Here is a 24191-nt window from a genome sequence, read left to right as displayed (position 1 = left end):
GTGGGTTTCAGGAATCTTTTGTTAAAACAAACCTAAGAAAATAAATGTCAGAAATGCCATCTGGAGTAGGCTTTTACTAATCATTTTGGTAACCAACATACAGCTTGGAGACTGGAGATTTATTATTCCAGCTCCTTTGTTTTTCTAACCGATGTCAAGCAGTGATGACAAACCTGAGGAATTTTCTGAATGACTGGAGCAGGGAGGTAATACCAGCCCGTACTTCCACCACCCCACCCAGCCAGAAAACTCCAGGTACTTTTCAGACTTGTTAATCAACGTTAGGGGCGAGAACATTGCTGTAGACCACCGTATCTACAAAGTCCGCTCTTTAGTGCGGCCCGACGTTTATACCTTCCCAGCAGAAGGGCACCCGCTCACCTGCTGCGTGTCTGGGACCCTGGTTGGGAAACAGAGAGGGGAGACTGAGCCCGGGGGTCTGCCTGGGACACGGACGGGGCTCTTGCAGAGGTGGCCACAGGAGGTGCTTTGCTGGAGGAAGGAGTGCACATGTAGGCTCGGTTTGAAGTGGACACCGGGCGACTGAAATCTTGACTAGAGGACAGAGATGAAGAGGAGGCAGACTGGTTCAGCCATGAGTGGTGCCTCCATGAGCTCGTTCTTGAAGAATCAAGATTGTCCAAAGACTCTCCTCTGTAACAGAGGTACACATACAAGTGTAAATGGCAGTACGGCTGGAGCAGAAGAGCTATATTCTGATTTTCTTAAAAAGAAAAACGTTATCCTAGCATTTTTAAGATTTTCTAGCATGAATATGCTTGTCTGATCACCCTGAGCAATATTCTTCACATACTGATTTAAAATGTTTGAGCCGCAAATTATCCTTTGTGTCCAGTCCTAGTCTCATGGGAAAAAGCAGGCGAGGCGAAAGAGAAGTGGCACTTAACCACTACAGAATAAAGGCAAAACACTCTTCACTGCAGCCTTATCAGGGTGAACCGTATCAAAATCTGCTGTACAGCAACGGACCTCAGATACCAGGTTTGTTTTTGTTTTCTCCAAGGGATACCAGATAGAAATAGCAATCCACCCAAACTGGATAGCATCGTCTAGGTACAAGGTGTTGGCCCAATAGCCAAACACTCTCCTGTCTGGCAACTCGGCTGTTTCCTAAGTGACAAATCCAACATTCATACCTTAGTTAAAGCAAGAAACAAACTCCAGACCTTCTGACACATTTCTATGTCAAAGAGGTATATACTCTTAGCTATAATAATCAATTTCCACAATAAATTGTCATACTGAAATTCTTAAGCACATCCATCAATGACAAAGCACACTATTGATTTCCATTGCTAGTATACTGATCAAGAAATAAGTTATTTACAGATCACATCCACATTCTTTACTTTTTTTTTTTTTTACATTTAATCCCAGCTGTAATACCGCTACTTTCTTCTACCTGTGCTGCTATTCAGTTTACCTTGCAGCATTTCACAGACTCAGTTTGTTTCTGTGCTCTGTAATACAAGCTGAAGTTTGGAATAACCAAACAAAAATATTTGATGAGAGACAAAGTTAATTTTTAACACAACTCCTACCTCCTCATACTATTGCTGTACAGACTAACAGGCTCCTTATGTATACTGGAACTGCGCTGCCTAATCCAGCTGCTGTCCGTGTGTAGAGATGTTTTCTTTCTCATTTCCTGAAGGATTTGCTGTCTCTCCAACTCCGCCGCAGACAGGTTGTGCTCCTTCTGAGACTTCTTCTGCGAGTCACCTGTGTTCCAGGACCTCTCCGAATACTTGCTCTGGGTACCTGTTTGGACGACATGTGCAAACTTCAGCTAGGCACCTTAAGGCACAAAAGCAGTTCTCACACATTCAGTATTCTGGCTACAACTCCAAAAGCAGTCATTCATCACCACATTCACAAGTTTCTCCAGTTCCTTTTCACAGCGGGGTGACCAGTATCAAACTTGGCAATACACCATTATTATTACAAAATGTTTTATTCGTATTTCCATTAATGTGTCCTTTAACATGATGTTTAACTTATCTACAAATAGTTACTTCCTTCACTTCCTAAGTGTGTATATACATGTGTATACACACATATATTTTTAAAAGGGCATGATCTCTTTTAGCGCCACAAGTTGGACGACTCCTCCAATACAAAGCATGTATAGAATATATAATTAAATGGTGGGATACCTTCTTTCCCTTTAGGGGTTCATATTCTCTCTCTCTGTAAGTTGCCTCTGTTTTCAAGAATTCTTTCCTTATTCAAGGCACTAAGCACATTGCTTTATCTTCCTTTATATAAATATATATATGTGTGTGTATTAATCTTACAGGGTCTTTCTCTATTATTTCGATGTTAACTAGCCAGGTGAAATGAGATTTATAGTATAGAAGGCCTTTGAAATTTTGGAAGGGGAAGCCAACAAACCATGTTTCTCCAACATGTGTTGACATGTTAGAAGGCAAGAATTTTTTATTTCCTAGATTCAGTGACTATTCTTTACAGTAAGACTAATTAAGAAAACGACTCAGCAATAACTCATTCAATTGAGATTTCAATCCCTTTAAACACTGCGCTGACCACAGATTTGCTCTTGGTTTTGCTGCTATAGATTGCCATTATAAAATATTGTGGAAGTTTACTTGCTCGTTAGTTTCAACGACCAAGCTTTAATGTGTGAAAGCTATGTTGTCGATCTGCAGTATTCCTCTAGTACACCATTTACTTTTCTATGACTACTTGTGATTACTTTTTTTAACCATGTTTTAGACACAGGAATAGCTTTCGGGCATTTTCTACTATAACATATTTATAACTCCAGGATGGGGTTTTTTGGTTTGTTTTGTACACTTTCCTCTCAAAAAAGCAGTAATGTAATTGAAAGACAATTCAAGAAAGGCAGCAACGAAGCAGAGTCCAGGAGACAAGCCACTGTGACAGTATCGAGAGCTGACTTCTAGCTGTGTTATTCCTACACTAATAGAAGTTAAAAAGGGCAAACAGTTGTATTAAATACATTACCATCTTTGTATGTGCAGCTTTTTTTATTGACAGAGTCAAGATATCAAAAGCATATACATCTTCGATGATATACCTACACGATTAGTTTAATCTCATTTAAGTATCAGTCATCTAAAATTTAAGCATCTACGATCCATCTGTAATCACTGCTACGGCACTTCAAGAGAGCAGTTAATTATATTTGTCCTAGGCTTACGGACTGTATGTATTTCCTCTTGCTGTTGAAACGTCATTAAATTTTGGCATAGTATGAATTTGAGTTACAATGCAGCTATCAAAAAGCACTTTGACAATTAATTTTCTTAGGACTACTTCTGATACACCTTTTTTTAAAAAAATGCATTTTAAAAATAATGGAAATTAAACAGTACTTACCATTTCTGATTGTGTTGAATTCATTCAGTTCTGAAGTTGACTTGGACTTATTCCTAAGGATGTAGAAAACATTCGTTTCTCTATCTCATAGACACACAGCCCCTTTTTTCACCATCCCTCCCATCAACAACTTATATGTACTTAAAACAAGAGGCAAAAATACCCAAAGACCGACCAACAGGATATTAAGGAGAAAAAAAAAGATGTCAATAGTTAGATGTCAGTAGGTAATCAACGATTAAAAGTTAAAATTGTGTATTGAAAGTTCCCGGTGCTTCAGGTATAAGGAACTGATCATTGTATTTGCTTCAACAAAAATATGTAAAAAACAAAGTCCTTCCCTGTGGAAGCTTTGCGAAGACTACAGTCAGACAGTCAAAGAAGTGATAACTTTCAAAACAGGTTTATAAATGATTTAACTTCATGAGAAACTTAAATCATACTTCAGCATCATTACTAGACTATAAGCAAAACACCTCCTCAAACACTGCATGCAGATTGTTCTTGGGAAATGTATTATTCACTGGTTATACCCAGCAGCATAGTTTTTTAAAGAGGTTTAACCAAGAAATGTCATTCAATATACAGGAAGACAACTGGCAAAAAGCTGGGTTTCTGACTGTACAGAGCAGGAGCTTCAGCAACACCTCTGTGCTACATTACTAGCCTCAAGTAATACAGCCAGTTTCTTAGTTTAAAATACTTCGGAGAAGAACAGAAATTCTTTGCTGGGTCACAACTCAAAGCTGCCACAGCAACGTGTTTACATGTACAGCATTGGCTGCATAACAGCGTTTTGAGGGAGTCTTGTCCTTTGTCTGTAAATAAATGATGCATAAACTGCATCACATTTCTTGCTCCCCCAGGTTCTGATTGTCTGTCCTATGGTGCAGACCTATTTTATTATCTGTTTGAGAAGATGCAACAATTTCACAGTTGCTTGTAGTAAACAGGAGCTCCAAGAGCAGGTCAGCCTTGCCTGGAATGCTTTTAACATCTGAGTGTCCTCCTCACACATATATCCAAGATGTAAATATTCAGTGCAGGCACCTTCTGAAGTTAGATTTAGATCTTCCACTAGTAACAGATCCATTAGTTGTACCCTGTAAGTTTTGGGGTTCCTCTTAATATAAAAAAAGGTATGCTCACTCCAACTACAAGAACTGACTAAATATGCAGCAGAGGTGATCTTTCAGAACTACTGTGGGATGCCATCTAAGACAAAGGCTTGATACAAATGTTCTGGGTTTAAGTTACTTCAGCATTTTTTAACCATAGTCCAGCTATTAAAAGGGAGAAGAAAAAGCTAGCTATTCAAAGAGCCCAAATCTGCAGTGGCTAATATATTCTACTGAAATAAAAAAACAGCAATCCCAAAACCCAACAACGTGGCTAATATATTCTACTGAAATAAAAAACAGCAATCCCAAAACCCAAAAACCCCCCCAAACAAACCACTAAGCAAAACAAAATAGAAAATAGCCAACATAAGAGAGCGTAACTTAACAAGTGACACATCTACTATCTTCCTGATAAATACGCTGCTGCTGCCTCTCACTTCTCTGCTTGTTTACTCTCTCTTAAGTTGCACAATCCTGACTGGGATGACTGCACCTTAGTTTGTATAGCACGTTATGACACAACCACAATATTATCTGAAATTGTTTTCCAGCCAGATAAGTCTAGTACCACCCACATATTTACTTCCTTATAGTTCTGCTTCTCCCAGTAAAATCCTACTGACTGACTAACTGTTGTTTACAGTACAGCGTGTAATTTGCCAAAAATTTGGCTGCTTGTTTTCTCAATATGAAAACATGCCATAAAAACTGCAAAACCCAGCAGCAATACAAAGTATACACTTAGTTCCATGGCTAAAGTTTATTGGAAGTTTCAAAGCTTTCTGACACAGAAACGGTGATGTTACAGTCTACACTGAGATTCAGTATCATACATACCTGTCAGCAAATGACTGGCCAGGTTGCTCCTCAATGGTTTTAGAAACTTCATAACGCTCATAATGCCTATAAAAAAAAAAGGATACATTATGTTCATATACAGAGAAAGACACACATAGACATAAATATCTCCTACTAAAAATATTCAAAACAGATTCTTAAGGGAAAAAAAGGAAACAAACCCAAACAGTTAAAAGTTCTAAGGAGGCTTAATTTTATCCGTCAGAAACATAGCTAACAAAAGAAGGCAGAAAAAGAAAGGTTGTCAGAAAAACTGCCCGAAATTACATTTTTGTAAGTGCAAGGAATCCAAACCTGAGCATGCCAAGATTGTTAATATTTATTGCTGAAGATGTTTCAACCTACCTATGGATTAATTTTCTTATTACCTGTCAATGAGAGGATGGCCAGCTCGATCTTCTATTGTTTTAGATACTTCATAGCGCTCGTAATGTCTAGAAGCAAAATACAGATAAAAGAAAATACGTATTAAACAAAAAAACATTTTCTAGAAATTGAAGAAACAGTAAGTATACATACAGAAGGATGAGAAAGTTCAGATGTGTTAGTTAGAAACCTGAAAATACATGAGGAAAAAACCCCAAAGATTTTTTAAGATGCTGCAAAAATTACAAGTATCAGTAGATGACAGTGATTATCTCATCTGTTTCAAAGCCAGGAGGTAAACTTTGTCCAAACACAGCAGTTCTCCAAAAGTTACATGTACACTCTAGCAAATTGTGTAGGTGCAGTTGGTAACCCATAGAGAAGCACTCACTAAATTCCACAGTCAAAGCTCTTCCAGCTGCCTGTCCCCAACCTCAGTGCTCTTTGTAGCAAGTATCAAGCCTTCACAGATGTTTATATAACATTTCATATTTCAGGTCATATCTTTGGATATAATCGTAAAGCAAACATTTAACACCAGATATTTTAAATCCCAGTTTCACTGAACTTGTTCCTTTATTATTAAGCAAAGCTATCCTTGTTTAGCAAAACACATCCTTTGGCACCAACCTCAGAAGCGATGAAATCCCCTGAGACTAAAGCATGTATCAAGGATTTAGATATGCAGATATTGCAGCAGCTTAGTAAGTTACCGCACAAACTCCTATTATCTTGCAATTGGGACAAGCTTAAACTGTAGAGATACCCTGGCTCAGCTGCCAAGAAGAACCTGTTTAGCCATTGTAACAACGGTGCCCGTGCTTTGCTCAGCAGGGATCTCAAGCAGCAGTCACTTACAATGACCTAAAGTAACTCCAGGTCTCACAATCTCCCCCCACCAAATATATGCAACTTTATAATCATATTTTCTTCTCCTAGGACTTAACTTGATACCATGCGTCATTATCTTCAGTCGTCTCATATTACTTATATAAGAAAAGGAGAAAATCCTCAAGGGAAACAGCAAAGCTAGTCATACACAAGGCAGTAAGCTAAATGCACAAGAAATAAGGAAAAGTTACTGTTTTAATCTGTTTCAGACAGATTAATCTCCCATGATGCCTGTAATAGTACTCTGAAAACTTCTGGGCAAGAACATGCACTTGTAAACTAATAGTGGGGGTTTTTTTTTGTTTTTGTTTTGTTCCTCCCCCCCCCCGCCCCGCTTTTTTTTAAAAAAAAAACAAAACAAAAACCAAGCTGCTGAAGAAGGGAATGGAAGAAACTTTTTCATGCTCTAGAATAAATATATCCACGGTGGGTCCTTCTAACAGGCTATGATATCTAAGCCAGTATCTGTTCGCTCATATACCATGATCCCCCTCATCGACAAATTAACCCAGTAGTGCAATTAAACTTTATTGTTGCACTGTTGAACTAAAATGAGAGAGGAGTCTGGGAAAACAGTCATTTCATTTGTTGGAAAAGAGTTAACTTGGTATTTCTTCTGAAAGCACTGTATGTTGAGCCACTGGCTCTCAATTTACAAGCTTATGGAGGGTTCTTACAAAATCTTCACACTAAGTGCTTCAGGTCGTCTTTGATTTGGCTGTCATTACTGTATTTACACTTCCTATTTAAAAAACGAGCTTAAGCAGGTTAATAGAGCACTTGATTAATGGGGAAAGACTTTGTCTTATGCCTGATTCTTCTACCTTTAGAAAGAAAGGCTATCCTGTGGTATCTTGCACTGACTGATTAATCCACAGTACGAGTCTTACATGAATACACTTATATATTCAGGACATATGCACACCCTTTAAAATGTATTTGAAATTTTAATGTGGAAGGAAGAGAGTACACTCCATCACAAGGACACACCTTTGGTACTGAGGAGTCTCCACTGACACCTCCCTCTGCCTTTCAGCCTGCTGCCTCTGCTCCTCCATCTCTGCCCGCCGCCTCTGCTCCTCAGCATATTGCTGTTCCCTCTCCTTACGTTGTCTCTCGAGCTCCAGTTCTCGGAGTTCCCTTTCTTGCTCAAAACGCAGGGCTGCTTCTTCCTGGATCCGCCGTTCCTCCTGAAGCCTCCTCCTTTCTTCTTCCTCGCCCAGCAAGCGCGCCGCCAGCTCGCTTCCTCCGTCTCCTTCTGGCTCCTCGGGAGTATTCGCTTCAGGGTTTGCCCTCCAGCCGGACACAGATGCAGCCCGCACAGGGACAGACGTTATGTTTAAAGTTAGAACAGTCTGCTCCTGTAGTAAAGGGGGGAAAAAAAAACAACCCCAAAATCATGTTTTTAGGTGAGGGAGCTGTTTTTTAAACAGGTTGCTCATTCAGTAAAGTTCATTTATTTTTTGAGGGGAGACTGTGTAAAAAGCATCCTGAACACTTTCAATGCAAGACCCAGGGTGTACTTTGGTTTCATTTTTTGAGTGCCTGCTAGCACATTCTCCTAATGCCACAACTATGTGAAACATTCTGCTTTCTAAAGTATCACTTACATTTCAAACCATCCCATCCCCACTTAAATTGCCATGGAAAACAAACTCTTCCATGATACCCAGCATTTCTCCCTACTGTTTTGACTTAGAAACCCGAGACCTACCTAAAAGCGTATACACTAAGATATACACTGCATGTGTACATCAGACCAATGAATTTCACGTGAATCATCATGTGGAGGAAACCTCCATCCTCCTCCATTCTCCTACCATTTGAAAATCAAGCCTCAGACTTACCACCCTATGACTCTTCTCTCAGACATGAAAAAAAGGTCTTTAAGTGGTCAAATATGTTTTAATTGCAGAGAACAAATACTGTTCGTCAATTAAGGACTGGTCCATCCAAACTTCTAATGACAGAAGAATATGAAATGGTTTACATTCTTGTACAGCAAAGTCCTCTAACAGCTCAAAGAGCTTTCTTACTGAAGTCCTAAGCCTTAAATTACAGTCTACTTATTCGTGACTGTACAAACACCACTGATCTAGCTAGGGTGCCTGAAGCAGCACTTGCATAGCAATAGACAAGAGATATCCCAGACACCTCCCACGCTCAGGAAGAAACCTGTTCATCTTCCCATAAGCAACAGCCACAGAAACTACACACATTCAATATTTTGAAACGTATGATAGCAAATCTGAAGTTGATTAGATATGTAAATTTATCAGAGATAGGATGAACTGGTTGCCAGTAACAAGCCAGGCATTTACGAACATGCCTCATGATGAAGTATTAAAGCAGAATTCCAACAAGTAGCATCAGGAGGTAAATACACAGCAAAGGTGACCATTTCATTCTGGTCACAATAATTAATACATGCTGTAACTTTTTGCCAGCGTATTTCTGGTGTTAGTTACCTAACCAATCCATAAGGAAAAAAGTCAAATTCAACTGGTCTCACAACATCCCATTTACTCTTTCCTTCCTATTTTTGCCACCTCTTTCTACCAAGTCATAGACAACAATTTATTTTCCAAAATGAGAAGATAAATTACATAACAAAATAAATTATTTGCCTGCTTGCATGCATCTACTATTAGGGGAAAAAGCCATCACGAAACTAAACAGTCAAAGGTGAAGCCATATTTATAGCCTACCTCATCAAAATACTTGGAGCTCTCTTTTTCTGCTTCTTGCTTAGCTCGTAGCCATTCTTCCCTCAGTTTTTCTTGTTCCCGTTTGTATTTCTCCTGTTAGGTTAGATTGAAATTAAACACGCAAAAAGAAACATGGTATTTTTTATTTGCATTAAAATGTACTACTGGCATTTAATGTGTTTTTTAACAGACCAGCATGGTAAAAACATGCTTGAGCTACACTAGGACATTAGGTCTGCCTGAGTGAATGAAATCCTGGCTCAAATACAATCCAAAGGAGTTCTGCAATTGATTTGGGAGAATCCAGGCTTTTTACATGCTAAGTCTCATAACAACTGATCTCACATCTCTTATATTCCCCATCTTACAGTTTAGTTCCCATTTGAACAAAAATCAGGTATCTAAGGTATTTCTTGAAAGATGGAGTGACTATATTTAACTTGGAATTGGGCACATTAACATGGTAAATATAAAGTGATCACTAAGTGAAATATGAGGCAGTAATTTGGTTTGAGCAAGAACTCTTCGTCCTTTGGAAGCTTATCTAAACAAAAACCAATTTCTGGACCTCCAAATCTGTCATATGACTGGATTTGATATGAAATCAATATAATGTCTTAAAGCATTACTCAAGGTACACAATAAATGTTTTGGTGGTTTTGTCAGTCACCACTTAGGTCTTGGGAAAAGCAAAATATTTAATGATGTCAGAAGTATTCCTTCTAAGATGTTGGAAATAAGCAAAGAAAGACTTCGCTTCCTTTCTCTGTAATTTGAAAATTCATTACCGGGATCATGGGGAAGAGAAAGAACATTATTAGTCTGGCCAAATTCACTGCTTCAGGACTAAAAAAGGAGAAGCAAAGGAAAGAAAAACGATGGCAGAGGGCTGAGATTGTTCTCAAGAAAGGGGAGCCAAGGTTTACATTCTTTAAAGCCATCTCTTCAGGCATCAAATGGAGCACCCAAACCATAACAGAGACCACAAATATGTTTAGGAAGGCACAGCTCTTGCCTTGCAGAGGTTGTAAGCTAAGAGGAATGACAAAAGATAAAAATATCCAAAAAGCAACAGAGTTGCTAAGCTGTACTCTGACATCGCAGTTTTCTGCTGAATGCACCAAACGTATTAAGAGGGCTTGGCAAAGTAAACGATGTTCACTGACGCCTCTCCTAGCCAACAGACTTTAGGTAACTAAAGTCAATTTAATTTGCAGAGATGTGTCTTGTTGAATGCGGTTGAACGGGCTTATGCTTCATTAAGCTGAGGCCTTTGCAGAGATACGTGCTTGGTTTTTTTGTGCTATCCTAAGATGACAAACTTTGCCCTTTCCCTCTGCAACACTTCCCTCCATCTCTAGCAAGTGGTTATCAAGGTGGTTTTGCGTTAGTAGGTTCAGCTTCCTGACTCACAGACGTCCTGGGAACCAGGTTGATTTCAACTGATTAGCTGATTGCTAAACGACAGGATGCTAGCAGGCATCTAACCATGGCACCGGCTGCCTTCTCTTGATCTCTGAATATAAGGCAGTATTGCTAATTGAAGGTAAAACTCATTCTAGAGACAATTTTCTTAAGGGGAAATATTCAAAAGGGAAGTCTACTGCCTGTTAGGTCTTTGCCTCTCCTTTAAATTCTGTGGCCTGTAAAAGCATACCAGCCCTGTGACGACTGAGCACTTCTGGCTGTAGTGAATACTCAGTCTGGGTTTGATTTCATGAAGCTCACTAATGCATTGTCCTCTTTTTGCTGAATAATTGCTAGTGTGTGTAACTGCGCAGCCCAGCAAACGCATCTGAAAGTCCTCTTAGGTCATCAATAAGAAGAGTTGCAGGAGTCACATGTTACTTTTTTTCCCTAACAGTTGCTGCACCCAAGGGATTGCCAGCCGATGATTATGAAGATTAATTATACCTGCAATAAACGGTCCTGCTCCTTTTGCCATTTTTCTTGTCGTTTTCGTTCTTCCTCTTGATCCCAAACCCGTCGACTAGGAGTGCTAATGGATGGGACTGGGAGCTAACACAGCACAGAAATGAAATAATATTATCTTCTTCCAGGTAATCGACACTCTACATTTTAAAACATATTTTTTTGAAGTCAGAAATAAAAGCCATTACAAACACTACAGCTTTATAGTCACAAGGACCCTAAATTAGCCTTTTCTTCAAAGGGACAGAAAGCAACCATTCCATTACACATTAGAAAAATCTTAGTCAGTACTCTCAGATTTGATCACAATTTTAAAGCAGTATAAAAAGCAACAGAAAGCAATGGGCTTCTGGAAAAGACCAAGATCATACAACTAATTAGTAGTTTATAAATAGTACTTACATCAGGCATTGCAGGCTCGGGGCCTCCTGTAAGATTTGGAAGACAAAAACCAGAAATCATTAGAACCATACATACTCACTACTGCAACACTTGTGTAAACGTGGAAAGTCCGAGCATCAGACTAATTTTTGCTTCCTTAGTAAGCCATGCTTGCATTTTGCCCTACTGAACTTACTTGAGGTCAGAATTCATTAGGTGCTTTCAACTAATGCGCGCCAATTGTTTCAAAGCTTTACATGCTTACAAGTGCCATCAGCAATTGCTTGAATTAGCAGTACATCTCCCACTGTGGCAATGCAGAGGTTCTTTGCTACACCTCTCCTGTTATGATTCTGAAACCCAACTGTTTAGCATGATCAGAACGCTGCCCCAGGGTAAAGCAGTACTCACCTACTGCCCTTGATGTGAATTAAGAGCAATAGATATCCACAGGCAACTTCTTTACCACAAAACCACATATTTTCCTTTTCCAACTGTCCTCCTTTCCTACTCCCAAAAGCACACTTGAATTTGGTGAGCTTGTCACCATTCATCACAAACCTTATGCTATTTGAGGCTATCATACTTGGTCTTAGCTTGTGCCTAGATGATTATTAGAGAGACGTGTATTATGCTAATATATTAAAAGTCGATAAAATATGGAGAAGCACAAATTTAAGTATAATCCTTTCCCAAGCATCATCACTATTTTTGTTTATTGCTAGTGTACTTGTTACTTAGCTGTCCAAATTTCAGTTAAAAAAAAAAAGCACGAAAGCAACAAGTTGCAACAGTTTTCTGAAGTATGACCACATGAAGTGGAGAAAAGCTCAAATTTAGAATACAAAAAGATACAAAAAAAGACATCGAATGAGTCACAGACTCGTGTCCAAACTATATATGCACAATTTTGTCTTCATTATCAGATCGCAACAGCCACAGTGACCATAGGACAAACAGACTTGATCTCCTGCAATTGTGCCAGGAGATGCTAAAAGAAGGCATAGGCAAGCACCTATCTTTGCTCCTCTCTTCTCTCACCCCTGTAAGCTTATGCTGGCCTGTACAGGTTTAGAAGGAAGAATCTTTCATATCATTGTAAAGCTAAAGTGTCAAAAGTTTAAAATGAACAAAACTGTACTTAGCATACACTCTAGAAATACACCCTTCTCCTCCCCCTCAAGTACAAGTTAAATACTTCAATATTGCTATAAAATTTATTAAAATAAAAACCAAACTTCATAGCCAGCCTTTAAAAAACCCAACAAAACGAAAAAGCAAACCAACAACAAAATACCACCATATTGCAGATACAATGCAGCAGAAGTATTTAAAAGCAAACAGAACCACAAACACAGATTTATGCTGTGGCACTTCACGTATCACTTCTGGAAAAAACAGAAGCCATCACCACTGAAGGCAAAGTCCTGGCTCCACTAAAATCATTGGCAAAATTCACACTGAACTTCCAGTGGGCCAGAATTTCACTCTTTCAGGCTACAGCAAAACAGCAAGGCATACATAGTCTGAAGACAGCATTAGACATATAACGTTAGTGGAAGTATGTGAGTTGTGACATGCAAAACACCAAAAAGCAACCTACAAAACCAAAATTGAGTGCCTTATTTTTTGCCTTTAAAAGCTAGCATATTCAATGCAAAATTTGTATTGGTCGTCTTGGGATCTTGCGACATCACCACATAGTGGAAAGCCAGCAGCTGCCTTTTTCCACCAATTTAGATGAAAGCACAGAGCTGCAACTCAAGATAAACTCAAATCCAGAGTTAAGTATTTTATCAACAGCTCTGAGATCTGCACTAAGCCTCTGCTGGAATATTCAACGTTATTCTTGTTTTGTAGGTAGTAGCAAACCTGAACAGAGAGTGCTATCCTTCTTACTCCTACTCAGTGAAAAAAAAGTATGAACAACATAGAAGAGATCTAAACAGCTATAGATACAAGAGAACACACAAAGACCCATTACCACAAAGGTAGACCCATGAATTGTAAGAATAACCTGATGACCCTGGGGAAAGAAGGGAAATTAATTATGTTGCTTTGTTGTAACTGCAACAAACAATTCTGAAGAGGTATAGTACCCAGCACCAGACTTGTTAGGAAGAGTGTGCAGCAGGAACAATTTCATGGAAATACATGAAATGTTAGCTCTTTGGTTTACCTTGTTCAAAAAATTGTGACCGTCTTTTTAAGTTTTTCAAAGAAATGGGTTCAGATGCTATTTGAAAAATACAAAGAATACAAACAAGTCAGTGAGGTGCTGCCTTTTTTTTTTTTTTTCTAATGACTATCACCACTGGATAACAAACATCTGTTATACCTCCAATCTACAGCAACATCAGTTCAGAAAAATAAAAAGCCCCTGAAACCCAAAGGAAATCTAATCTTTCATAGTAACAAATACAGTTTTTAGTAGGTTACATCATATACTGATTAGTATTTCATTTTATCACTAACAATGTCCAACTATTACAACAGTACGAGCGTCAGACTTGGACTCAGATTCTCCTTGCCTAATTTAAGCCACCTCGACTGAGATGCCAAATTGGATTGAAAAGACTAATCACCATTTAAGGTCATCAGAAAGGCACCTCCAGAAGGCAAATGATCTCTTGGGGGAACTCTTCTATAAATCGTCATGCACATTCAAGATAAAATGAAATACAACCTTCCCATTTAAGGATTACTGTTCCATTAGGAAGTCTACGTACCTGGTTTCTTTCACTGTTCACAGCATCGTAAGTAATTATTATTCATACCAGAACCATCAACATCGTTCTCCAGGAATAAAAGTAAAATAATAATAGCAAAACAACCACTACCCTCAAAACCTCACAACTGAAATAGGAAAAAAAAAAAAAAAAACCTAGTTGAATACTCTTTACACTCTTCCTGGGCAGTGAAATAAATTGATACTCATACTGATTCAGTCTCCACACAATTCAGTGGCAATTACAATAAATTGTGTCCCTTCTCCTTCTCTTTCACCCCTACCAGACAGTGAATTTACAACCACTGACGCCAAGACTGGGGGGTTGTCAGTGCTTTGTTGTCAGTTCTCCAGCTGCCTAGCACGTCATGGAAGCAAGCTACACCCAGTTTGGATGCAACTAGATCTCTGCGATACCTGCCTAGCTTTCAGTTCATTAAGGTCTTGCTTCGCCCACTGTATAAAGCTTGCGATGATTACAGGTTTAGTGTCTGTACTTGTTCCAAACCCACACAAATAGCGGATGAAAAGCAACGGTAGCTTACCTCTTTGTTCGCTAGAGCCAAGATCTCCTTGCATTCCATTTATCAACTTTGTTTCTGTATCCTGAAAAAGTACAAAATAAAGGGCTTAGGTTCATCAGATTTGTGGAAGTTTATCCAATTACATGTCTCCCCTGACAGGAACTGTATATCATGAAACACTTCAGAACACTTTCCACAGAAAGATATAAAACTATCTAAAACTTCCTGAGTGTATTATATGATAAAACGACTGCAGGCATTTGAGGGGATCAATAACCAGCTGTGAATTGGTGGCTGAAATAAAAACTATTAGAAAAAGCCAGAAGCAGAGATCTTCCTTTTTCAGCTCCTTGGCAGGCAGGGAGTTATTTGCAAGTAATTTGAAAGCAAGTATACCCTTGTTCTTTGGGGCTGCAACTTTCATTTACACTAATAATCAAGGTAGAAGTCTCTTCTAAAGAATAAACACCCTATACATTTTAGTTAAAACATAGTCTGCAAATATTTTAATACTTATCACTTAGCAGTGTTCACTCATAAATGGACAGTAGCAAGTCTTTAAAACATCTTATTTACCTTAATAAGTACATAGCTACATCTCCGTATTTGCAGTATCCTGTATGTTCCTTAAGCAATACAAGTAAAAGTAAGATTTCCAAGGTCTTTTCTCCATCCTCCCCTTATCAAGGCGTTACATTTTTATTTTCTTCCTCCAAATCCCACGACCCTTCAAAAACATACTCACAGAACTTGGAAGGCTGCTGGAGAAATCTCTTTTTGTTGATATGGTGGAAACATTTGAAACGTGTTCTCCAGAAGTTGCATCAATCCATTTATTTTCAGATGTACCTATAATGTTGGTAGCCATACTGGTGAGATTGAGGATTTTATGCCTTACATGTGGCAGGGAAGGCTGGTCTTTGCCCCAGTCTTTTTGGTATGTGGAAGATCAAGAAATTAATGTAGACAGTAATGTCAAAGAACAGAACAAGAGTTAGTGAAAACACATTAAAATAACATAAAAAAGCACATAACAGAAGAGGGAGAGACACAAATCAGGTGGAATTTGTGAAGACAGAAAAAAGGGCTTTTATGAGCAGACCGCCTTCCCCAAAAATGCAAGTGTTAGTCGTCAGCCAGGTAAAAGTTTACCAGATGTTTTGCTAATACAGACTACAGCAGCTCAACATTACAGAGCAATTAGTATTCATTGGAAACTATTTCATTAGCATTAGTAAGGATTGAGAAAATTTTTCCAACTTTACTCACACAAGGTACAATTTGACTCATACAGTATCCAGGAAGGGTCATTTTCATGTCTGTGCTCATCAGAAAGCACAGAGGGCAAAAAAACGGCAGTCTAAACCAACCTAGCAAAACTGATGAGGCAAAGACAAATTATAATCTTCGCTCAAACTCCATCATTTCTCCCCTCCCACTACCTAAAATTTATTCAACGAGTTGTTCTCCACTAATCTCATTCTTCATTTGGCCCTGTAGAAGTTGTGATTTGTTTCTTGCCTCTTCCTTACCTCACTATTTTTTTCCCCACTTGCTGGTAACTTATTCTTCGTAGCTTCCCACTAAAAGAATGTTTTGTATTTATACTGTGAAAGAAGTCACTAGTCACACTTCCAACTCTGGAAAAATTCTTTTGGGACTTTGAAAGGGTATCCTGATTAAGCCCATGGCAAGTCTAGAGATGCTACAAGGCCTTCAGCCAGGATGGAAACCCTCACTAGCCAGAACGGGTAGTACTGTTCTGGAGAGATTACAGCATCACAATATTTGGGTCAATGGCCAAAATCATAGCACAGAGGTGCTGCATCACCCACATGCTCATACGCCACCTGAAACGCTCCCTGAAGAAAGGAACACAAGATCCTCCCTCCCTGATGAGGAAAAGAGGCTCTAAAAATTACTATCCTCTAGAGACCAGCCCCTCTTCGTTTTTGTGGTATGGCAGGAAAGAAAATGATATATTCCCTTGTGTGGTGGCTGCACACTTTTTTACCTCTGCATCCTCTCAGAAACAGGCCAGAGCACAAGAGAGGGGTCAGTAGTTCAATGCTTTGCAGACTTGCTTGTCAAGACATTTCTAATGCACAAGTAGTTAAAAAAAGCCAAGTTGTGTTAAAATGCAACAGGCACGCTAGCAAACTACTTAGCTTAGATACATATTACTACTGTAAGGGTAATAAGGACTGTCAGCTGTCAGGTACAGCAGAGACAAAGCTTATTTGCCTTACAGAGCATACTGTATCTGCCCGATGAAACAACTCACCATTCTTTCCATATCGTCTGACATCCATGACCAGGTTTCCAGTTTCTAGCGCTCTGCCGACGGCTTCTTCCCACTGACTATAGTCCATACGTGAAACCTTTGTGCCGTTGATAGCAATGATCTCATCATCTACATGCAGCTGACAAAGTGCTGCAGGGCTACCTGCAGAAAACAGAAGAAAAATAAAATTACATCTCCATTCACAATTAATCTTTTTACCACAGTTGTGATGGGGGGGTGGGGTGGGGCGGGGGAAATCATTCAAAGAAATGCTTATTGGAGGATATTCAGAAAGTCTTCGAAAAATCTACTACATTGTAATACAAGGTCATTAAACTCAGTTAACATCAAAGTAGTGTTTCAATTTGCAACTTATGAAAACGACAAAGAACATCAGTCTTTTGGATTTGCAAGCGTTCACATTCTGGCTAGACCATTTAATAAACAACCTCTGGGCCCACTCTTGCCTTTACCAACTCACCTTTATAATCTGCGACAGTGAGAGAGAGGCAGCACCACCACTGCCTGTAGCCAATGATTAGCTAAAATTCAGCCAATGTTTGGGTAATCCTCTTATTTGCCAAAGAAACTCAGCCTCCACTTTATTAATTCCAGAGAAAGCTGGCTTTCTCATATTCTTATTTACAGTTTCTGGACTCTACTGACATGAACATGCTGCTTTATTGCTTTGCTAAAATAGTTTGTTAGCTCTGAATTCACCGGTAATTGGGCTCAAGATATTGCTGGGTGCTGCCCCATTAGACTTCTCTGCATTCTACTTACTTTGTTCATTAAGAGCAAATTTTATTGCAGCTTGGACTTTGAATTCTAGTGATACTTTGCAAGACAGGCTACACTTTATACTCTTTTTCATCTACTCCTAAACATTGGCAAGTGATCTCACTAGCCTAAGGACAGAGAGCATACAGGACCAGTTAATAAACTTTTTTCTATTTAATTCAGAAAACGGATGAGCTGAGAAACTCAGACTTGCCTAAATAAGATTTTATTAATTACATCTGAATGGTTCTTCCATTAACAATTATTTCCTTAGCAGAATACAAAATGGAAAAGCTAAGTGAAAATGTAGCTAAAGATTGCACAATAAATCCTCACGTTAATAAAATAAAACAAATTTGAACTACACAATGGAAGCGTTTTCCAAATTAAGTAGTGAAGTCCACACATCATGTTTAAAAATACTAAGAACAACGCTATATTACATTATCAGAAACAAATGTGGACAAGCATGACAGAAGAATTTAGACACCGTATGGTTCATCCTGACTTTCTTCTGACTCACTAACAAAACGCTGCTAGAAGTCTGGATCATCCGCTAAGGATTCAAATAGCTTTTAATATTCCTGGCTCCCCAGGAAGTTAAGAAATGAAGAAATGTTATGTTTCCTAATACTGCACCAAACAGTGATCCATCATAGTTCACTAAAAAACAACACTAACTACTATGTTAGAAGAGTATAGCTCCATATTCTGTTTTTGTGCATTCTTCTCAAAGTATGGACTAAAAACTCCATTAGCAATTATCAGTAAAATTTTCAAAACACACCAATTACTTTTAAGCAATAGTATAGAAGAAAAGGTAAGGTTTTCATTCGGAGGAAGAAAACATGGGCGATAAACTGGAAAACATGTGCATCTCCTTAAAGTCAGGAAGATATTAAAGAATTAATGGATTTTCAAATCTATTAATGGAAGGTTCTATTAAGGATACTATTGAAGACACTACCACTGAAGTTACTATTTTCAATAGCATCATGTAACATTTGGAATTGTGTCTGATTTCAAAATCTAAGATCTTTAGTACCATATAGTTTGACTACACGTAGACTGAACTTTATGCTCATGGTACAGCGAATGCTTTAGGTTCAAGGAAAGACATCAGAACTGATAATTTCCCTGTTCTGTGTTGCGACAGAACGAGCACTAGGAACCAAAAAAGGTGGCGTTCATTTCACTCAGATAATTTGATTGGGATGAGACCTAGTTCAGAGGTGAGAACAGTACACCTCAGCTCAGTTAGGTAAGCACATGAGGGAGAAAGTGGGTTACCAATTCAGGTTTTAGGAAAGGAAGGAAATTTAAAGGTGGCATAGTTCCTCCTATGTTCCTAGTACCACCAGAAAAACACAACCAGACCATGCAGATTTGAATGAATAACAGAAGTCTCTAGATTGCACGTGTAGACCTAACACAGCCAGGACAACTTACACCGCTGAATGAATAACAGAAGTCTCTAGATTGCATGTGTAGACCTAACACAGCCAGGTCAATTTTTGGCACGTAACTTTGGCATCTGCTCTTCCTCTACTGCCTCTACAGTCTGTGAATAGAAGGGCTTCTCAAGAGTGCAAACCAGGGTGCCTATACTGGGCTTCTCCTCTGATTCACCTCCAGAGAAGTCTACAGAGACTAGCCGGCAATTCAGGTGACAAAAGTTGTATGGTGCCAGTTGCCTTTCTTTGTCCAGTTCCTTCAAGACTATAGTATTTACTTAGAATTTCTTTATACCTATATATCTTCTCTATATAGAGGATTTAGTTTACATTACATAAAACAGATATTGCTGTTTTTCATAAATTTCCCTGAAGGTAAAAGATTTTTCTTTCTTACCACCCCCCCAATGAAAACAAAACAAATCAAATTCACTCATTTTCCATGCGTATTTAATTATCTCTAACCTATCCCCACCTGTTGTTATTACAACAGATAAATATTAGCTCAGAGTCATACAAAAAAATTGAAACTTGAGCAAGTGGTCAAATTTACTTTGTCCTACATGCCTGCAAGTGTTTGATCACAGACATGTGCACTCCTATATCAACACCATCTCAAAAAATGATTGCAAATAGGGTGGGTGAAAGGGAAAGGACTGAAACAATAAAGAGTATACGGCATTGGGGAAGCTGGCAGAACAATGTCTAGATTAATGACTTTAAGGCTTTCTTTTTACCTAATTTTTGGTGTAAAGGCTGAAAATTTCTGTAAAAAGTGAGCACTATCTTCTTTTATATGGGTCTCACTGAAACATGTGTTACAAGCTTATCTCTTACTAAGCTTTTTGAGAACACTTATAAGAAGTTAATTTTGCTTGCCAAGTAGTTTTCTTACCAATTTTTTGAAGGAAAAGCTTATGTAGAATACAGAGTCATTTTTAAGTAGTAAAAAGATAAATGCAGGTTATCACCTGAAGAGAATCATATAGCTAGTTAGGATGACAAGTACATCAAGACAACCAGAGAAAGTCTTCCTGGAAGCTATTTCTGGTCTCACAAAAGAGAAGAGGGTGACTGGGAACAGTTGGTATGGATTTGCCAAGCCTAAATCACGCTTGACCAACCTGGTTGTCTTCAATGATGAAATGACTAGATCTGAGAATGAAGGGAGAGTGGTAGATACCATCCACCTTGTCTTTAATAAGGTTCTTGACATGATCTTCCACAGTATCCTGGTATCAAAGTTGGGACGGTATTGTCTACAGGGCAGAACGACCAGATGGGTGAAAAACTGGCTGGGTTGTCAGGCTCTATGGGTAGCGGTTAATGGTTCATACTCAGCCTGGAGGCTGGTTACAAATGAAGCTCCCCAGGGATGTATACTGGGACCTGTCCTCTCTAATATGTTCACCAATAACCAGGAGGAGGAGGAGGTGAAACACACCCTCATCAAGTTTGCAAACCACACCAAAAGGGAGAAGGGTGGATGATACACTGGAGGGCAGGGCTGCCGTTCAGAGTAGGAACCTGACATTCAACAAGGGCAAATGCAGAGTCCTGCTCCTGGGATGGACTAACCCCAGTGATGGGACAGGCTGAGGGCTGATGGGCTGGAGAGCAGGGCTGGGGGGACCCTGGCAGTGGTGGGGCTATATGAATACTAGCAGCAGATCAAGGGAAGTGACTATTGCTTTCACTCAGTACTTGTTATGCCACATCGACAATACTGTGTTCAGTTTTGGTGTCCCACTGTAAGAGAAACATCAATAAACTGGGGCAAGTTTCATGGGAGGCCACTGGGATGGTCAGGGCTGGAGCACTTGCCCTGTGAAGAGAGGCTGAGGGTGTTGGGCTTGTTCAGCCTGGAGAAGAGAGGCTGCAGGGGGACCCAACAGTAGTCCCCCCAATACCTACCAGGAAGTCACTGAGAAGGGAAAGCCTGCTCTTTTTTGAAATTCATGGCAGAAGCCATACAGCACAGTGGTTATAAACTGAGACAAAGGTCGGTCTGACTGGATATGCGGGGAAAATTTTCTCCAAGAGGATAATTATGCAATGCCCAGAGAGGCTGTGCAGTTTCCATCCTTGGAAGGTCTCAAACCCACCTGGGTAAGGCCTTAGGCAACCTGGTCTCAATTCAGTCTTGACACTTTTTTGAGCAGGGGTTTGCTCTACGTGATTTTCCAAGGTCCCTTCCAACCTGAATTATCCTACGACTTATCCTTAAAAATAGGAAATGCAACATTCAGAAGTGCCCAGCTGAAAGTACATCCTACTCTTTCAACGGGCTGTACACCTCTTTCATCCTTCTTTACTTTAAAGGAAGCTACAGCTTTTGAATAAGGATACAACATGAGTCAGTTGTTGAAAAAAAGATGTTAAAACACATGCTATAAACAAGAATACCAAGATACGGTCCATTCTCCGTTCAATCTTTATACTTTGTGCCCTTCCTTGTGAGAATGGTAATAAAGCATAACCAAGATAGCAGCCACAAGGCCTTCATCTTCTCCTTGCCTACAGAGTTGGCGATAGAGTCTACGTGGACCTTTGAGAATGACCAGCAAGAACATTCACTACCCCCAGGTTTCTCATTTACAGCTGGCAGTGCAAAGAGACAGTCCTCTGCCTCCAAGTACAAAATTAAACCAGAAACCTAGCAGCAGGAAAAGCAAATGGAAAGTTATTCTTCATGCAAAGCGAAAATTAACGGTTACAATCTAATTATGAGAAGTACCCAGCTATAGTGAAGAGAGGTCTAAAAATTGAATTTGAAATGGTGGGGGGTGTGTAGTAGAAATCAAGGCTGCTCAGTAAGTACTGTTAAATGGTATTTTTCCCTCTCTGGAAAGCATAATGAAGGGCTAACTAAATAAGAAGTTTCCAGTTATTTCTCCTTTCTCAGGATGATCTTGTGTTAGCTAGAAGATAGGGCACAATTCAATATTCCTCAAGTATTACTGGCAATGGGAAAGATCACTGTTCAGAAAACAAGCATTACATGTGATTTGCTGTGGGGTTTTTTGTTGTGTTTTGTTGCATTTTTTTAAATTAAGAAAACTGAGCTTGTTCTCTGCAGAAGACTACTAAAGCTTAGAAATAAACTTTATGTATGTTTAATTCAAAAATGTTTGCTTTTCCTCAGTATTAACTGAGTATTATCTGAAAAAAAAGTGCACTGGGAAATCAATTTAGAAGTTCAAGCAACTGCTTAAAAATATTAACTGTCTCCAAAATTCAACATGACTAAGAAATGGAAAATTGAAATAAAATACTAACTCCTAACTAAGTTTCCTCTGCATGTGTTTACAAACCGTATGAAGTGAAATCTTTTAAACTTAGCTGAAAGGAACATTCTGGATATTAGAAGTCTGTATGTGCCCCTTACTACTGTTCTGTAAGGGGTTTGGTGAATGTTTTAGTAATCACGTTTATGCCTTTTCAATGGTTACAGAAATGTCCTTGATCAGGAAAATACGTTTCTAGTATTTCTAAATTCAACCCGTTTCAAGAGGATTCACAGAAATACATTCGGAAACTAAATATTGATTTTTCAATTCTCCACCTGGTTTTTTAAAATATACGAGCATTCTTAACAGCAAATGCCTTTATTTAGAAGCCTCTGCAAACTAAACATAAGAACAAAAATTTGTGCAGTTAATACACATTTACCTTCTTCAACTGACTGTACAAAGGTCCCCGAAGAACTCCAATTTATTGTAAACCCAAAGCTGCGACTGTGGCCAGGTCTCTGGTTTATACTGATTCTCATTTCACTGTACTGTTCCTGAAAAATAAAACATGACACTACAGTATCTGGTATCACAGGAATCTAAATGAGGGAAAGTTTATCCTCTAAATAAGGGAGGCTGCTCACAATGTGCACTTTAATCATCTATTATTAGTATCATAGACAAAGGAAACAGTATTGAAGTCAGTTAACTAACTCATTTGTTTTTTATTCAAACAGGTATGTTTTCTGTTTACATTTATATTTTCTCTACACATATATTTAGCAGTGCATTTCTCTTACTTTAAATGTTGTGTAACACGATGCTACAAAATGTAAGAAATTTGAGGAAACTAAACCCCTAAATGGATCTTCATGGATAGTCTTGTGAATTTGTGGAACGCACTACTGCCTCCTGAGAGAGCATCAGTCAAACAGAGATGTGAAAAAGCTAGATAACAGTAATTCATCTTTTTTTTTTCTTGCACATCCTACAGTGGGCATCATCAGTTTCCTTTAGGCTCAATGCTGCAACTGGGTTTACTTGGGTGAACAATCACCTTTTTAATTTTGTGTGAAATACTAGCTTGCTATGGATTTTGTAGTGGAGGCCTTAGATAATAAAGCTAATCCCAGCATTAGCTAGAATCCAGATCTTCCATTCTAGTGGACTTTCAAGATGCTTTCAAAATCAGAAGCAAAACCTAACATTATCATTTTAAACTACAGAAATATTTGATTGGGAAAACATTTTGGAACACTTGCTTTCAGTCCCACACTATATTATGAACATGTGTTGCATACATTAACATTTTAATGTGAACTCACTAAAAAACAATTAAAATACCCAAATGAATGCTTTTCACTCCATTATCATGGAACTGATATTGTTATAAAAGGAAAAAAATAAAGTTATAGACTTTTTCTGTCAAACACTCTTAAAACAGATACACTCCAGCAACGCGTGCATGGAGGAGACCCCCGCACGTGTACTAAATTTGGTGTACTAAGTGTACACCTACATTTTAGTTGCCTAGCGAACCAGCTTTC

General features: G+C 38.8%; 1 protein-coding gene across 1 annotated transcript in view; it reads right to left on the bottom strand.

Annotated features, from left to right (window-relative positions):
* The window catches only part of LMO7 (LIM domain 7), a 43551-nt gene that overhangs the window by 3493 nt on the left and 15867 nt on the right, over nt 1–24191 (bottom strand). Inside the window, 14 exon segments of the mRNA XM_009577873.1 lie at nt 382–654; nt 1563–1782; nt 3385–3437; nt 5343–5408; nt 5732–5797; nt 7611–7981; nt 9329–9421; nt 11243–11347; nt 11663–11688; nt 13821–13877; nt 14915–14975; nt 15639–15823; nt 17178–17339; nt 23084–23198. Coding sequence (XP_009576168.1) covers nt 382–654; nt 1563–1782; nt 3385–3437; nt 5343–5408; nt 5732–5797; nt 7611–7981; nt 9329–9421; nt 11243–11347; nt 11663–11688; nt 13821–13877; nt 14915–14975; nt 15639–15823; nt 17178–17339; nt 23084–23198 — 1853 coding nt within the window.

This window comes from Fulmarus glacialis, unplaced genomic scaffold, assembly GCF_000690835.1.
Source record: "Fulmarus glacialis isolate BGI_N327 unplaced genomic scaffold, ASM69083v1 scaffold11885, whole genome shotgun sequence".
Lineage (NCBI taxonomy): Eukaryota > Metazoa > Chordata > Aves > Procellariiformes > Procellariidae > Fulmarus > Fulmarus glacialis.
Note: the sequence above shows the minus strand (reverse complement) of the source record. Positions and strands in the feature narration are given on the sequence as shown.